At 40.2% G+C, this 18,707-nt stretch overlaps 1 protein-coding gene across 1 annotated transcript in view; it reads left to right on the top strand.

The window, feature by feature from the left end:
- Positions 1 to 1,438: 1,438 nt before the first annotated feature.
- The window catches only part of pard6a (par-6 family cell polarity regulator alpha), a 37,789-nt gene continuing 20,520 nt past the window's right edge, over positions 1,439 to 18,707 (top strand). Inside the window, exons 1-2 of the mRNA XM_037767931.1 lie at positions 1,439 to 1,528; positions 11,296 to 11,518. Coding sequence (XP_037623859.1) covers positions 1,454 to 1,528; positions 11,296 to 11,518 — 298 coding nt within the window. The 5' untranslated portion in view covers positions 1,439 to 1,453. The remainder of the gene's footprint in view (positions 1,529 to 11,295; positions 11,519 to 18,707) is intronic.

Genomic DNA, 18,707 nt, shown 5'->3' with positions numbered 1-18,707 from the left:
AAACTTTTCTCTGCTGAAATGAATGAATCTGAAAAAGTTAGATTTTCTGCCTGTAAACAGAGCCATGAGGAGGTGCAGAAGTCTAGTTTTCTCTCAGAACAATTGAATTACAATATGCTGAAAAGTTATTATGGAATGTTTGCCCAATGATGCCAAAAATATACTGCCTACTGCCACTTTAAAGGTCCCATATCGTGCTCATTTTCAGGTTCTTACTTGTATTTTGTGTTTATACTAGAACATGTTTACATGCTGTAATGTTCAAAAAAACTTCATTTTCCTCATACTGTCTGCCTGAATATGCCTGTATTTACCCTCTGTCTAAAACGCTCTGTTTTAGCGCTTTTTGACGGAATTGTAACAGAATTGTGTTGCTAGGCAACAGCTTGGGTCCATGTGTACTTCCTGTCAGCTGATGACATTCACATACACTGCAACCAGGAATAAACTGGGACACATTTAGAATGTTTACATTTAAAATTGTGTCATGGTTATAAATATTGTATATTCGTGACATCACAATTGGGCAGAAATCCTGACAGCTTGTTTCAAATGCAGAGTTTCTGAATATGGGCTGTGTGTATTTCCCTGTGGATTGAGTGTTTCGATACTTTCACAGTATTTATATAGAACTTAAGCCTGCTTTTTAATAAAAAACATGAAAATCTCACTTTTTTATAATATGGGTCCTTTAAGTATTTTTTCAAGTATTGTACTTCACTACATTTCAATATGTCCTACCCTATATATCCATGTGAACAGGAAATATGAGAACAGAAATGGTGTGCTGTTTTGTTCAGTAATGTGGTTGGTTGCTTGTGACGGCTCAGGATGACCCTGCTAGAAGCAACATTAGCAATAGCAACACAACTATAAACAGTAGCAGGACGGAGGGGTGGCATGGTAGCATGTTGGCAGCAGCCTAGTAGTGGCACCGTCACTATAACGAGCATAGTATTAAGTAGCCTCCAGCGGTAGCAGCATCGGTGGTGGTGTCATGTCCCGCCCCTCTGCTGTGTCCTCCGGTGTGGTGTCGTCAGGTTAGAGGAGGAGGACGGATTACTCTGGTTGGTACCTCACATCATCTCATACTGGATTTACCGGACTCCACCTGTCACGAGCGCTGTGTTGTTGTTGTTTTTTTTATCTGTCCGTGTCGTAAGCGGGTGATAACAACGCGCGCTCTGACACAGGACGGCACGAGACAGCAACACAGAGAGCGAGCCCGGCTGGTCTTTAAACCGAATAGAGGAAAACAAGAGCACTATCTATAGCAGACAGACAGACAGACAGGTGACATGACCGCCTCAGACCTCTCTCCTCTCTGCGCCTGCTGCATGTCGTGAATGATTGTTTTCGTTCAGCCGAGGACGGAGGAGGAAAACAACGAGCATAATTCCGGTGGATGTTTTTATCCGCAGTGCCTCAGCCAAGCAGCCAACCGGGGAGCAGGATGTCAAGACAGCAGCAGCAGCAGCACCGGACGCCGTTAAAACTCACCGACAGCGTGGTGGAGGTCAAGAGCAAAGTGAGTGGTGATGGGGCTAATAATGGGGGATGTGGGACTGGTCATGAGAGGGGTAATGAGAGAAAGACCCGGGTCTGCTTTCTGCTACTGTGCTCTGCTGCTCCGGTGCACTGACAACGACGTATACAACCTCCTGCTGTCGGTGTGATTAGACCGGCTACGTGATGTCTCTCCCGTTCGCTCTCCAACACACACACACCGACACACAGACGTTTCAACGTTCGACATCGTTAATTTAGGATTAAATGTTATATGTATAACGTTTAATTAAAGGGGTTCAGCTGTCAGCCGGCCTCGGTGCGTCTAATGTCGGCTACAGTGTCAGCAGGCTGCCCGCCGACCCGCCGCTCCGTTTAATTCCGCATTTCCTCTGTCTTTTAGCTCCGAGTCAAAACACCGACTCTGCCGTCACAGGCCAGCCTACCGCGACTCACCGTTCACCTCCGTCTGTCGCTTCAGGTCCATTCACCTACCGCTCCCGTTAGTGTTATATGTCTACTTTACTGTATAGTATTTACCAGCTGGCCACAGTGTGAAGTTTAGGATACCTTACTTTACTTTGTAACTACACAGTACTCAGTTACAGTTCTAGTTTTGAATTAACCTACTTTATTAGAATATTGAGACTCATTTTTTCCACTAATTGAGGAAGTAGGCGTGCCTGACTGACAGCTGTGACTGTGCTTAATGAGGTCGCCTACATTCATCACATTCTGAACATAGTTATAGCCAAGTTGTTCGAGTGTGACAGATACCTGTGTTGACATCAATAGAGTTTTAATTTTCATATAACATCAAGTTTTTTTTATATAGGCTACCTGCAACCTAAATGTTCAATATTATTTTTTTTGTATTTAAACACCCAGTGGTACAACAGTGGTACAAACAGAACAGAAGAATAAGAGAGAAAAATGAATAAATAGATAATACAGAAAAAAACATACAAACACATACACATAATCCATATGTATGTATGTATGTATGTATGTATGTATATATATATATATATATATATATATATATATATGCATTGGGCAAGTGCAATTGAGGACATTCTCCCCTCACACTTAAGTCACTTTTTTAAAAACTATTTTTGACTATTTATAACGTTTTTTTTATTTGTTATAGTTGATTTCTATTGCTTTTTAAATATGATTGTATATTAGTACTGTATTTCGTTCCCTGTCATGTACAAACATGTTCTGAAATGACAATAAAAACTTCCTTGATCCTTGATATATACATATGGACTATGTGTATGCACATACATACACATAGTCTGTATACACACAGTGTATATACACACATCAACACTCATCCATCCATACAAATACATTCCCACAAAAAACAATTGAAAAAAGAATATCAAGTTATTGTACACTTAAATCACTATAGGCAAATATCACATGCAGTCAGTATTGAGAATCTTTATGTGAATCTAGTCTCTGTTAGTAATTGTATTTTCATTGATTGATTGCTGTTTCTTGGAGTCCCATAAAGTCTCAATCAGAGACAGCATAGGCACCCCCACCCCCTTGTAAAGACTTATATGCCAGCAAGAGTACTTGGAGCAGCTACAGCATTAACACACTTATCACATTAATAATGCAGCGCTGTGGGAAGAAGCATTCTCCACAACGAGCAGGCCTACTTTAACTTTTGAGTTGGACATTTCAATAACTTTTCCACTACCGTTGATGATCGAGAATAAGTATGGTCAGCAAGTATGCAGGATGTGTAGTTAGGGGAGCTAAAACTTGGTATTATATTTTTAGGATGAACCTTTACAGGCATTTAGAACATTTGAATCTGAATGTTACGTGTTGCTTAATAATTGTCATTTCTGTGGTGACAAATAAAGGATGAAAGAGGCTCCTCATTTAAGCCCATAGTAATGATCAAACAAACATCTCATGTTCTGTTTAGCTTTAGGGCACTTACGCAGCACTGCAATTGTATTGTTAACAATATCTTACACAGAGGAGCATGTAAATCTATATTTACCTGTAAACTCTGTGTATAATAAGCAAGAACAGTCAACATCAAATACGGCTGTCAAGAGGCAACCTGCATGACTACCTGTAGTTTTGCGTGAGAATGCTTTGTAGAGCGGTGCTGTGCTGAACTTCTTGTAAGAAGAGTGGATAATTTCTCTGTCATTGACATTAACTCAGTGTATTGTTCTTGACGTGCCGTATACATACTGAAACTGGAAGTGGTGGTAGGGCTGTGAAGGCCTCCTGAGCCCTGCTCGCTCTCTTCCAAAAGGATCACTGTTTAGTTTCAGCCAATGAAGTAATGAAGGTCTGCATTCACTTTGTCATACAGCTGTTATACTTATCTAAATCAATATGTACATTTTCAGAAATCATGCTGAAGACCATGATTATGAAATATATATATATATATTGTTACAGACTTAACTGTCCAACAACTGTCATCATAATCTTTGCTCGCCAGTAAATTATTGTATACCTGTATTTGCAGTTATATAAGGTTGAACACAGTGTCATAGTTTTTCTCAAGTGGAGTTGAGAGGTGGCTGAATTAAATATTTTGAAATCAGGCACATTTGCGCAGCATCGTTTTCTTAGTACATCTCGCTGTGGCAGCAGTTTATAGCGCAGTTTTTCTAGCGTTTGATCAGTGGAATCCATCCACCATTTTCAAGTCAAGTCTCATACTGAAGTCAAGTCTGATTTGTGATGAAATGATGTGATTGAAGGCAGAGCCGGTCCTGCCTTCCTCCAGCACACAGTCGTAGTTACGCTGTTAAATAGTCTCATTATTTGGACAAAAACAAATAACAATATTGTATTATAAAGTGATTACAAAACTGAAGACATGTGCAGGGACACATTAAAAATTTTAAAGATTTTATATCTTGATAACAATATATATCACAATATAGCATGTTTTCTTATAATTCAATAAAAATCCTATATGAAATAACCACATGGTAAAACCTACTTTTGTAGACTCCTGTGTGAATTGAATACTTGACAAATGAAAAGTACAAAGTATTTTCTCATTTTACTAAGAACTTTAGTGCAAAACGAACAGATCATTTTTATTATATAGAAATAAATAGATAAATACAGTCCTAGCCTATATCTTATCTAAACAAAGGAGACAGCAAATGTCATATGAATCAAAAACAGCTGATAAATGCATTTTATAGGACAGACTTTAAGGCCACCTGTCATTAATGATTTAATAATTAACAGTGTATAAATACACATCTTGATCTGAATCAACTGCATGTAAAGCCTAATAGCCTCACAGATTATTATATCATTGGTGATAATAGCCGAGGTTAGCTGTAGACAATGGTTTTTCGTGCTCTTTTTTGACCTACTTTGTTTACATTTGGTGTCATTGCAATGTTCAAATAACGGACATGCAGTGTGTTATACATTTAATTATTACTTGTGTTATCTGGGGGTGTGCACAGCTTCTCTCCATAGATTACTTTATTTATCCGTTAACCGCTGACCGATGTCGTACAATGGAGATACTGTTCTTACATAAGCGACCACAAACAAAACACTGTTAACACATTCCTGTGTACCGTAGTCTGTAGTCCATTTAAAGGTGAAGAAGAAGAAAAAAGGCACGTCCTGCTGGTTGAGGATAACGGATAGGCTGCTCTCCAAATATACCTGTAGTCGGGATCGGCGTGTGGCAAACTTTGCAGAAGATGGTTTTCTGGTCCTTGTCTGACTTTCTTAGAAGCTCTTCTTGTTTTGGTTGGGCTGAGAACGGTTCTGCATGTCGTGCTATCTCCGTGGAAGCAAAACAGCTGTTTGCTCCAGCTTCGCTCCCACATGCAAGGAACATAAAGCGTCGTTCATATGACCTAAACATTGCTGTAACACAGTTCGTCCGCTGGTTTTTCGACATCACGATGCAAAACATATAAACAATAGACATTTTTTACATCGTTTGACGATATATATCGTCATATCGCCCAGCCTGATCAGCAGTCTATCGCACTAGTGATTCACACGTTTTCATCATAATCTGAATTACACAGGTTGCTACTGTTCCACAGTAGCATTAATAATGTCTCCATTTACTTGTGTAATGCGCACCAACACAGTGAGTTTAACCAATAGTCCTGTTAATCCATTTACATAATTAAATGAACCTGCCTTTCCCTATAATAATCCATTTGAGGAGACTAAAATATTTCCAGTGGTTTAATTAGTGTTATGCAGCTCCCCACCCAAAACAACATGTTTCTTGTGTGGTACAATCACACCTTGTCAAAACTATTATAAGCATGTCTCTGCACTAACATCACCAAACGCCTCTCTCTACTACAATTACTAAATGCAATGCCTGACTCTCCACTTTAAGGAAAAGTAACTAAACAATTACTGCGACTGATGCATCCCACCATCCAGGCATCTCTGGATGAGGACTGATGCCCAGAGAGAGTTCAGTGATTGAGGCCGAAGAAGTTGAATAAAGCTGTGTGAGTTACATGCCCAGAATATACCTTAAAGAAGGCTATGTACCTATTTTTAAAGAGCATGGTGCACAAGAATGTGATGAAGCATGTGGAATTTCGAAACACTTTGAGAGTGCACACAGTGTCCTGTAAATTATAGGCTGTATGTGGAACGCACAGGCACTACCTGTCCTGCCAGCTCCTGAGAACAATAGATACATTTTATCACCTGAAGGGACGAACCAGCGTGTGTCCTGCTAACAGCTGTTGATGAAAGATGCTTTTTAGATTCACCAAGATGAGCAGGAGAACAGGTTCAGCTTGACCACAGTTCAAAAGGTCCGACTAATGCCAGGTTACACAATATTTGTTGTATATTAAAATGGTCACTGTGTCAGATTAGGTGATTATAGAGTCCTAAATTCTAGCCATGACTTGGCCGAAAGACATGACTATACACGTCGGTCCAATCCACCAATCGTTGCTTGTTGTCTTTCACGACCTGCGTGATGTTTTCCAGGAACAAGAATGTAAACAAACCAAGTTATCCGAAGCAGTGTGTATGATACTGGCTGTCTTGTGTTCGGAAAAGCCTAAAAGAAAGGAAAAAACAACCCTGACCTTTCCTCTGTTTCACAGTTTCACCTGCAGCACCAAAACATCATTCCTCTTTCTTTCACTTTGCCATGTTTGGCGTCGTGAGACGGCCCAGATGCGCCGTTGGTTGCCATCTACTCTGATACACTACACTCGTCTCAGACGCCCTTACGTCCGTTGGGCTATTATCCTGCTGATATCGTGTGGTCTGAAACTGGCATAAGGTGGATACCTGTACTGACTATTAACATACAATATGCAAACATTTGTGATGTGCGCATGAACATGAATTTAAGCTTTGGTGAAAGTGTGGCATAAGTATTGTTAAGCTACATAATCAGATATCCTAACAATTCTAATGGAATTAACAGCAGAATAAAGCATCGCTGAGGCCGACTACACTTAGATGTTTAAACAATATAAACCCCAAAGCTGCTGCTGCGGCCCACAAACATTAAAGAAAGCTGACTAGTGCCCATACAGAAAGCTATCCACCTGCCTGGGCACCATTGCATCCACTCGAGCACAGCCAGTGGTCCAGGATTAAGAGTAGAGATGCACCGATCGGTTGGCATAAAATGAGTATTGGGTGAAGGTAAATTATAACGCTATCATGATGCGTTCAAAGGTAATATTGTAAAATGTAGTATTTGATGAGGAACTTGAATAAATCCAGTTGTGTGAAGGAGACGTTTTCACAGCAATATAAAATAGATATTAGAGAGAGAAATATGACCTGTTTAACTTCCTAACACTAGCTTTAAGCAGCTTATAATACATAATTAAAACTACTAATACCAAGATTTATTTTAATCAAAGCAAATATTTGAATAAAAATACAACCATTTATTTCCTAATCATTTGAATTGTGTGTTTTTATGCAAATAACCACTATAGATGACAATAGCAAAGTAAAAGGATATTTTTTTTATTTTATTTTTTTATTTAAAAAAAAAAAAGGTTAGTCTGGAACCTTACTGTCAATTATAGTTCTTATAAAGGAAAAGGAATTGGCAGGTCAGACTTAAACAAATCGGAATCGGCCAAGAAAATTGCATTGCATTGCATTACTAATTATATTTTCAAACAGAAAATACCTGAGTTTTGCTAGCTTTATATAATTTACTACATCTGATAGTCTACTGCTGGCTGCACAGCTGGCATGCAGCTGGAAAGCTGGTCTTTTTAAACATAGCATTGCATTAGCTCACGCAGAGCATGGAAGTCATTCTTGCTTTAGCTGGTTAGCATCAGCTGTTTCAGTTACAGTAATGCTTCACCATCAGTGGCTCATTCATCAGCTGACTACTAACATCCAATCATATTTATACAGGTGTAGAGCATATAGCCATTAGAACTTGACACTTCCCACTATTACTCTGCTGACACCTTGTTGCCAAAACTGCTGCTACAGCTGCCTCCACCCACCCCTTACTGTAGGTGCCCAGCAAGGGTATTTTTGATTTAACTAAGCAGAACGTTCTCCTCCAAATGTAACTGTGTAAGTCAGTTCCTTGATTTACTGCAAGTGCCTTTGACTGAACCTGATGACAAGCACAGTGGCTTGGCCTCAGAATACACATCTATGATATATTCGAGTCTGGCGTAACTTTAAAATAAAATGTTTTTTTTAACATTACAGCATGTAAACATGTTCTATTAGAAACATTAAATACAAGTATGAACCTGAAAATGAGCACAATATCACCCCTTTAACAAAAGTATGTCTTACATAAAGAACATAAACACTTCTTCAATGACAAATCTTAACCGAAAGAATTGGTCTTCTACAGTAATTAGTGCAAACAAAAAATGCAGCTTTGTTATTTTCATATAAATATGATGTAATTATAGACTAAGGCCATCAACATAAATTGAAGCATAAGCTCAACCAGAACAAAAAAAGAAAGAACAGTATAACATGTCTCCATTCCCTGATTATCAGCTCTTAATTGAAAGAATAGTTTTTCCACTCAAAAAGTGCAGTATTTGGAAAGGAATACGGTTGGATTTCTGTGTCACTGTGTCTGTTCGGGAATTACTGTGTTGCCTAAGTGTATAGCGCGGCTCAAGTAACGTTGCGTTAATCATATGCTGAAATCCAGCATCCTCCACGACTGTATAAGGCTGCATATATTTCACTATAAACCTCCCCAATGCTTTAGTTGTGATTTTTGCTCTGTCTGAATCTGCATGCTGTTCAATTGCTGCAGGTGGAGAAGGAGCTGCTCTTTTCTACCTGACTCTCTCCTCCTTGCGCCATCGACAGCCACACCGGGGTGATGTCTTTGTAAATGGTTCATCATATTTGTAGTATTGCCGCTAGCATAAGCCAGATGTGTTCCACAGTGCTCACACACAGTCGCTGTTTTATCCACCACTTTCGTTCCGTCATTGTCATAAGTAACACCAAATCCGTAATGCTCCCATACAGCAGAGCGTAACGATGCTGGTGGATCCTCTAACTGTACTTTATCGTGTCCACTCGTGTTTTTTCCTCCTCGATAACTTTATTTGAAGTTTTTTATTTATTCTGCGCATGCCCATTTGACTGAAAACTTTGAGGCTGTTCCCCATTTGTAGTGTGACAATAAACGGGAGCCAAACTCTACATGAAACAAAGCACAGAATGTGCCTCATAACCTACTTCAAACCGAACCGAACAATTCATACACGGCCCCAGAACGTGACTAGAAGCGAGCCGAACGGGTCGGATGTTTTACCTGAACTGTTCCATCCCTAGACCAGATACTTGCGTTTTCTTTGATCTGGTAGTTTCTGATTTAAATCTAAATTTTGACAAATTTGGGCTGGACAGCATTTAACATCATGTTTCTCAAAGTAATGAAAAGGCATTGAAAAAAAGTATTCAGGTAGGTTATCGTCAATACCATTGAAAATACCCTGCCCTACTCACCTGTAAAGTAACTGTCTATGAGACAGACTTTGATCATTTGGATCTAAACTATGTATTTGATTGTGGAAAGTTGTATTTTACTGTATTGGAAATTTGTTGTTTGGTATTTTATTGACTTTAATTGTAAAGTTATTTTAGGACCACTTCGTGCGTGATTTATCATCAGTTTTCTCTCAGAATGTTGTTGTAAAGAATTGTGCAACCACGTGCCCCTGGAGGCCTGGAAGTCAGCAGGGTTTCAATCCAGCCCAGTAACGCACCAGGTGGTTTCATGGAGTAGCACATGTTCAACCAGAGAGGGGAGACTAACCGGAGAGTTCACCTGGTGGAGTCTATGTAGACCCTCACAGTTGACTGTCCATCACTGTTTTCGAACAGTCCCTTGCACACAAGCATTCACAGTCAAACTGTTATAACTTTCTAAATAGAGCTGCACCGAAAAAAGAAAACAATAATCGTCAACTATTTTGATAATCGATTAATAAAAATGCCAAACAATCAATGGTTCAAGCTTTGCTAATGTCAGGATTTGATGCATCTCTTTGTCATATATACAGTATGATAGTAAACTGAATACATTTGGGTTTTGGACTGTTGGCCAGATAAAACAAGCTATCTGAAAACATGACCTGGGCTGTGGGCAATTTTATCAGGCTTTTTTCACTATTTTCTGACATTTTATAGATAAAATGATTAATATAACCTGCAGATGAATCGATAATGTTGCAGCCCTGTTTTCCAATATGAGATGTTTTTTTTGTTTTTGACCTTTCTTATGAGTTAACATTTTGGCTGGAGTACCAAGGGATGGGATCTGATAACTTTAGCTTGATAGTAAAGATACCAAGGCTCTGAAGGGGACTCCAGATAAATACTGAATATTGGTGAAAGCTATTTCATTATTACAACATGTATATTTGGCAGACACTTTTGTCTAAAGCAACTTCTTTTTCCCTACGCATACATGCTGTGGTTTGAGGTTCAGTGCCTTGCTTGAGGACACTTGTGGACCAGAGATCACTGGGATTGGACCAGTTTATTATTCCAGGTTTTAGATATCCTTTATATCCCTCTCTGAGATTTCTTCAGACAGTTTTCATAAGGATTATTTCTTCAGTAGAAAATAGTCCCCATAAAAATAGACAGTGCAGCCTGCGGATTATCCATTTGCCTTTATTGTATTTGGCACTGACTCTAGAAAGAGATGTTGCTGTTGAATTTTTAAAATGCTTTTTCAATACTGTGAGCAGTACAAATAGAATACTTCTATTCACCTCTATTATGTTGGGGAGGAGGAAGAAATCAGAAGACAGATAGACAAATGAAATCACAATAATGAAATCTGCAGGATGGATACCATCACAGATGAAATAAACTGACCCTTTAAACCTAAAGCTACATACCTTATCAAGGAGTGGCTTTGTGGCTTCCTCTTATTTGGCGTGAGGTGTGTTTAGGTATTGTGAGACCGAGCCTGAAATCAGGTGTATCACAGTAAACGTGTGAGCGTTGTCTTTCTGCTCACAGAATGCTGCTCTGAGCCAGGATACATGATAAAACTGACACATGATATTACTGCAGCGTTCTATGATCGTATGTCTTTGATGTTAGTAGTGGCAGCCGCCAGACGCACATTTCGAACATTATGTTTAAATGATAAACTGTAAACAGTGATAGTAATCTAGTTTGTCTCAGCTGTCAGTGTATTCAATTACAAGTTGATCCCGTGCTGTCCTAAACTGAGAAACATCTGAGGGGAAGCACCACTTGATGTCTGTGTTTCATTGTCTTCTTCAGTTTGAGGCAGAATACCGACGCTTCGCTCTAAAGAGGAACGGACCGGGTGGCTTCCAGGAGTTCTACCGCCTCCTCCAAACCATCCATCGCATCCCTGGCGTGGACGTGCTGCTGGGATACGCCGACGTCCACGGAGACCTCCTTCCGATCAACAACGATGACAACTTCCACAAAGCTGTGTCGTCAGCCAATCCGCTGCTCCGCATTATCATAAGCAAGAAAGGTAAGACGATTGGGAACGGACCGAGGGATGCAATGAGGAGAACAATGTACCATAACCCCCGCACCTCTTCCTCTTAACTACTCAATGGAACTAGAACAGCTTGGGATGAAAATAGACTTTCTCGATGCTACGCTGCTCTACCTGTTGGCTGTCCCTCTTTGCTTTCAAGCATTGTCTGCTGGTGTGTCGGTGTGTGTGTGTGTGTGTGTGTGTGTGTGTGTGTGTGTGTGAGAGAGAGCCAGGGGCTGTGCACAGCTGCAGGGTACATCCTTGTTCTCCACATCAAACATGTTTTATTCTTTATACACAACGCCACCTGATGATTGTCTGCTTGCCTGTTTTTTTTCTTGTTTTCATGCAGTTTTCCCTCTGGGTACGCTGTGTTGTGTGATTTTTTTTCTTTCTGGGACATCCCATGTCTACTTCATTAGACGCTGCTGTCTAGGAAGACAAAGAGAGATGGAATAGAGACCATATCTAGTATTGGAGAACACAGTCGGAGGGATAAATCCTTATTCTGTCAGGCTTTATAAAATTAATTCTTAACCTTGGAAACAGCAGTTCAGAATCAGAATCATAAACACTTTATTGATCCCCGGGGGGAAATAGGGACATTACAGTTGCTCTTATATATAAGCTTAAATGAATATAAGAAAAATAGAAATAAAGAAGTATGTCAAATATAAATGATTTACATAATACTATAATATATAACACATTGTATGTAGAGAAATGTAAATACATTAAGAAATGAGATCTATAAGAAATATATACAAATATGTGCATGAAACAAATACAATATATGAACACAGTGTAAATAAGTAAATAGAAAATTAAAAGAAATGCTGAGAAGTGGGATCTATTAAGTGTGTTAAATATAAATGAAAGAATAGTATAAATAAGAATTAGATACGAATATTTCATGAAATGTACAGTATAAGTGCAGTATTTATGCTAGAGTATTGCACAGTTGAATTATTGCAAAAAATATTGTACACTTAAGTCAGTATTGTAAGTACAAATAATAAGGAATGACGAAGTTGTAGCTGCTGACGGATGAAATAAGTCGAGGTCCGGTCGATTGTCTCAGTGTGTGACACTCTGAGGGAGGAGTTGAAATGTTTGATGGCCACGGTCAGGAATTACTTCCTGTGGCGCTCTGCAGTGCATCTCGGTGGAATGAGTCTGGTACTGAATGTACTCCCGTGCCTTATCAGCACATCATGGAGTGGGTGGGAGACATTGTCCGAGATGACACGTAGCTTGGACGGCGTCCTCCTCTCCGACACCGCCGTCAGAGAGTCCAGCTCCACCAGGACAACGTCACCGGCCTCGCGGATCGGTTTGTTGAGTCTGTCAAATATCAACAAAAGGTCCACTCACTGGCTTTTCACTGTATTACACAGCCTTCATCAGCAGATGGAGTTTGCTCAGTTGACACAGAACTGTAGATGTTGAAACTTTCTATTACTCTGAGAACATTTAGGACTTGTTGGCTTAAAACACGGTGCCTTAAGAATTGAGCTTGGCAGCTCATTCTTGACAGCCATCTGTCATGTCTTTGTTTTGTGTTGTTAAAGGGGACATATGATGCTCATTTTCAGGTTCATATTTGTATTTTTGGTTTCTACTAGAACATGTTTACATACTTTATTTTGCCCATATTGTCTGCTTGAATATACCTGTATTTACCCTCTGTCTGAAACGTTCCGTTTTAGTACATTTCAATGGAATTGCAACAGAATTGCGTTGCTAGGCAACAGCTTGGGTCCATGTTTACTTCCTGTCAGCTGATGTCATTCACATACACTGCAACAGGAAATAAACTGGGACCCATTTCGAATTTTTACGTTTAAAACTTTGAAATGGTCTAAATATTGTAGATTTGTGACATCACAAATCGACAGAAATCCTGACGGCTTGTTTCAAAAGCTCAGTTTCTGAATACGGACTGTGTGTATTTCTCTGTGGATTAAGCGTTGCGATACTTTCACAGTATTTATATAGAACTTAAACCTCCTTTATAATATAAAAGCCATGAAAATGTCACTTTTCACAATATGGGACCTTTAACTGATTTCTAATAATAAATATATACATACATTTGCATAAAGCAGCATATTTGCCCACTCCCATGTTGATAGTAGTATTAAATACTTGACGAATTTCCCTTTAAGGTTCTTTTTGAACTGATAAAAATTGTGCGATACATTTTTTGATTGATTGCGTTCAACTACGAATGATGATGCGATTAACCACGATTGGATATTTTATTCGATTGACAGCCTTAAAATGAATTATTCAAATTTGACCATATGGCCTTAGTGTGGTACATTCCAAAAAATATCACACTTGATACCATGCCCAACCCATCTTTTTAAAGAAGAATTTTGAAAGGACATAAAACCAATGATCTGTTGACCAGAATCACCAATGAAGACGTTTCTTTTGGCCCGGATAAAACAAATAAACTTCTCTCCCTATCTTCTACTCATGGTTCCTTCCATCACATATTATTTGACTGATTATTGTATGATATACTGATATGATATACCGACACATTGTCGTCTCCCAGCTTCTCTTGCTGTGTGTCTGTAGCTTGCATAATTCATGATGTAATGATGCTAATCTGCTGCTTAGCAGGCTGCTATTGTTGCTACAGAATCGCAGACAGCTGCTAGTTTAATCAGATTAACTCAGTGGTCTGGGAGAGAGGAGAGGAGGAGAGCTAGGGGAAGTGTTGCACCCTTAAAGACACATGACTCCGTCTTCCTTTTGGCAACTTTTATTCTTCCCAGTTCTGTTGAAGTTATCTTTTACACGAAGCAATCAGAACCGCTCGCACACATATGTAAAACATCAAGCACGTTCCCTAATCGCTACTGCGCTGACTGATGACCTCATCACAGCCTGAACTTTGACCTTTTCAATAATAACATTGCGCTGACTGATGACATCACATCACTCTGAACTTTGACCTCGTGATAATAACATAAATCAGATAATAGTGTAGTGTAGTGTATATTTCTTCTTAGATAACTTAAATCTATTCTAGGTCAATAAAATGTAAATTATAAAATATTTCTAGGTTGCAACAGAAGCAAGATGTTTCAGACAAAGAGACCGAGAACAGAGAGAACAAGAGGAAATCAACGTATATACTTCTCTTTTAACATCCTGTTTAGAAGGGCCATTCGTTTTAATGCAATGAGCTCCACAGCCAAAACATAGAGAAATGTTTCACAAGTGCATCAAATCCAAAACAGTCAAATCTTACACGCACACACTCACACAAGTTGCATTAGGAATAATGGTGAAATTCAATCCCCATTGTGCTTGAAGCGAGCCTGCACCTCATTAGTAAGGATTAGCTCATGAGTTAGTCAACTAAAAATCTACTCACCCAATCACTTGTATCTTTCATCCCTGAAGTGTAATCCTGTTTGTTCACCACATCCACGTGAACGGAGAGACTCATACAGCTGAAGCCGCTAATAGAATTCATGCAGCCGGGTGTTCTCTCTAGGTCTTTCAGGGTCAGACTACATGGGGGGGGATCGAGTCGAGGGGGCAGCATGGGGCAACATTTTCCAGCTCTTCCTGGGGAAGGCCAGAGGAGATATATAATCTCTCCAGCGTGTTCTGGGTCTACCCCGGGGGCTCTTACCAGTTGGACATGCCCGGAAAACCTCCAAAAGGAGGTGTCCAGGAGGATCCTGATCAGATGCTCGAACCACCTCAGCTGGCCCCTTTCGACACGAAGGAGCAGCGGCTCTACTCGGTCACTACCCAAAGCTCACGAACATAAGTTAGGGTCGGAACGTAGATGGACGGGTAAATCGAGAGCTTTCCCTCCTGTCTCGGCTCCCCCGAACCGCAACGGTCCGCTACAGCGCCCACATAACTGTTGATGCCGCACCGAACTGCCTATCCATCTACCCTCGCTTGTGAACAAGACCCAGAGATACTTGAACTACAAGGCTCGGGGCAGCGAATCACTCCCAACTGACTCTCATCCCGACCGCCTCACACGCGGCTGCAAACCGCCCCGGTGCGCGCCGGAGGTCACGGTCTGATGGAGCCAACAGAACCACATCATCTGCAAAGAGCAGAGACGCAATTCTGATGTCCCCAAACCGGACACTCCCCCCAGCTGTGACTCGATATCCTGTACATGAAAATCACAAACAGAGTCTGTGACAAGGGACAACGCTGGCAGACGCCAACACCCACTGGAAACATGTTTGACTTTTGCCAAGTATACGGACACAGCTCTCACTTTGGTTGTACAAGGACCGGACGGCTCGTAGCAATGACCGACTTCTCTCTACCACCTTAAATTATTCATAGAAGTCTTTGCAAAATATAGTGTCTGTGTTATATTATTATTAGGACTTCATACTGTAAAGTGTATGTGTAGCTCTATGAGCTTGTAAAAGCTTCCTGACTGCTTCAGAACATCATTATCCTCTGTGCGTCTTTGTCAAGCTAGTTCAGTGGGTTAATTTTGAGCACAAATAGCATATTGCCCCTCTTTCTACGTGTGCCCCTTTCCCTCTGTCCGTCCTTGAATTCACATTACTTTCCTTCGTTCTCTGCGACCTTTACGGTGGTTGTCTTTGATTGCACTCGTGTCTGTATTTGTGTGTGTGTGTGTGTGTGTGTGTGCGTGTGTGTGTGAGAGAGAGAGATTGAGATAGAGTGAGAGAGAGTGGTAGCAACCCATCTGGTGTTGTAAGCCATTAGCCACTGAGTGGGATTATCTTACCCTAAAAGACTTCATCAATCATATCAGCTCCACTCACTGCCACACATTGTGTGTGTCTGTGTGTGTGTGTGCGTGCGTGTGTGTGTGTGTGTGTGTGTTCGATGTGCATAATGTAAAAAGGTCTGAAAGGATTACATGGAGGAGGTTGAGGTCTAATACAGTATGTGAATTACGTCCATCTGCATCAGTACTGCAGTGGTAGTCCGGGGTAACAGTCTCATCCTGCATTAGTATTACAGTGGTAGCCATGGTAACAGTTCAGCAGGAGTACTACAGTGGTAGTTTTGCATGGCACAAATGTTGTGCTAACGGTCCCATATAAATATTACAGCTGTAGTAGGCCTACTTTTGCAGAACTGGTATCATGGCTACCGCTGTAGAAGTACTACATTGGAAGTAACTGGTAACAATTCTGTTTTATCATCACAGCTGTAACCATGGTAACAGTCCAGCAGGAGTACTACAGTGGTGGTTTTGCAGGTAGAAATGCATGGCACAAATATCCAGAACCACAGCCATATATATATATATATGTATATTAATATTTATATATATATATATATATATTTATATTTATATTATATTATATTATATTGATGCAACTTTTAGGGATGCACCAATCTGACTTTTTCAGTCCAGATACTGATACCAGGGTTTTTGGTTATTGGCCGATACTGAGTACCGATTCGATACCAGTGTTTGATGTATATTCATCAGAATTAACAGGTATTACAATTCAAGCGTAAACCTTTCTAATGCTGCAACTAATTGGTGAAAAATTGAACAGGAATTAAAATTCCAATATAAAACAATACAACTTCATAAAATGACAACAAAATGTAAACATGAAATCACAATTAAGTCACAAACTCAGTAGTAAGTAGCAGGTGTGAAATACATGTTTGTTGTTAGCTCCCTCAGCTATGCGGTCTACCGGCGTGCTGCTGCTGACACATGACGTAGTATGTGCAATCAGACGTAACCATAGAATTGAATTGCTATAGCTATATATCAGCTGTATGAGTCAGTACTGGCTCAATAGGGCGGCGGTAGCTCAGTCCGATGGGACTTGGCTTGGGAATCGGCTCAAGTCTTCGGGTCAGTTCAACTCCCATACGGACTAGGTACGGAGTGTGGACTGGTAGCTGGAGAGATGCCAGTTCACCTCCTGGGCACTGCCGAGGTGCCATTGAGCAAAGCATCAAACCCCTATAGTAACTGCTAGGGGCGTACCCATCATTCTGACATCTCTCATACGCTTGTGTGTGTGTGTGTGTGTCAATCAAGAAAAAGTAACAACAGAATAAAAACCCAAGGAATTCCCCCAAAGGGGACAAATAAAGTACATTTTTATTATTATTATTAATATTATTATTATTATTATTATTATCCAATATCAGTATTAGATCGGTGCATAGCAAATTTCCTACTGATTGACTGAAAAAAATGGCTTGATGAATGAAAGCTAAATCTGCATATGCCTAACTAATGCAGTACTGTTTGCTGAAATAATCCATGACATAATGATTAATCTGCTGAAGTATTTTTAGTCAGTACATTTCTCAGCAGGTGAGCCAATGGCAGATTAATGTTGCATCCTGTTGGGGAAAGATACCGACTATGAGCTTTGTGATGCTGATAAAAGAGAAGCTGCAATACCTGTACCCCGAAGCTTGGTGTGTGTGTGTGTGTGTGTGTGTGTGTGTGTGTGTGTGTGAAGGAAATGAAAGATTGAGAAAGAGAAATTGGAGCGAGAAAAAGAGCAGGTGGAGGGAGAGAAGGAAAAAAAGAGAAAGGGATGAAGGGGGCGGGGTGTTGTCTTCTTCCTGCCAGAGGGTGCCACAGAAATGACTTTCCAGAAATAACACCACGCAGACATACGCAAATAAATACAGAGACTGAGCCGACACGCTTGTGTCTATAAATGTGTAGGAATGTATTTCTATAATGTTCCAGCTGTGAGTCGTGTGACTTAAATCTCTAAGTTGTAGATGGAGAGCCCGGCTGTAGACGGCTGAAAATATCTGTGTACGACATGATGAGAGGAGGAGGAGGAAATCAAATATTTATGCCGAAGCAGCGAGATGCAGGGATGGAGGGAAGAAGAGAGAGAAAGACGGAGAGAATCAGAGAGAGGTTTTCTGTCTGCAGCTGATTTTTCTCTGCCTTCTCTCTTGGTACTCTGCCATCACAGTAATTCATCTAATGAGATGAAACAAGTCCAATTGGAATGAATTGATACAGTAGGACTTGTGACATAAGGAAGACAGTAAATGTTGTTTGTGGTGCTTTGGCACTGCTGGCACAGATTATGCACATTGCTCTGAATGGAAAAGCAGGGAAAAAGAGGAGATGTAGTGGAGGAACTGATACAAAGATAAGAGAAATTCTACTTTAGTTAGTTACTAAACTTCACTGTTC

The sequence above is a fragment of the Sebastes umbrosus genome, chromosome 4 (genome assembly GCF_015220745.1).
Source record: "Sebastes umbrosus isolate fSebUmb1 chromosome 4, fSebUmb1.pri, whole genome shotgun sequence".
In the NCBI taxonomy this organism is placed as follows: domain Eukaryota; kingdom Metazoa; phylum Chordata; class Actinopteri; order Perciformes; family Sebastidae; genus Sebastes; species Sebastes umbrosus.
The sequence above is the reverse complement of the archived record's forward strand: the minus strand, read 5'-3'. Positions and strand labels throughout refer to the sequence as shown.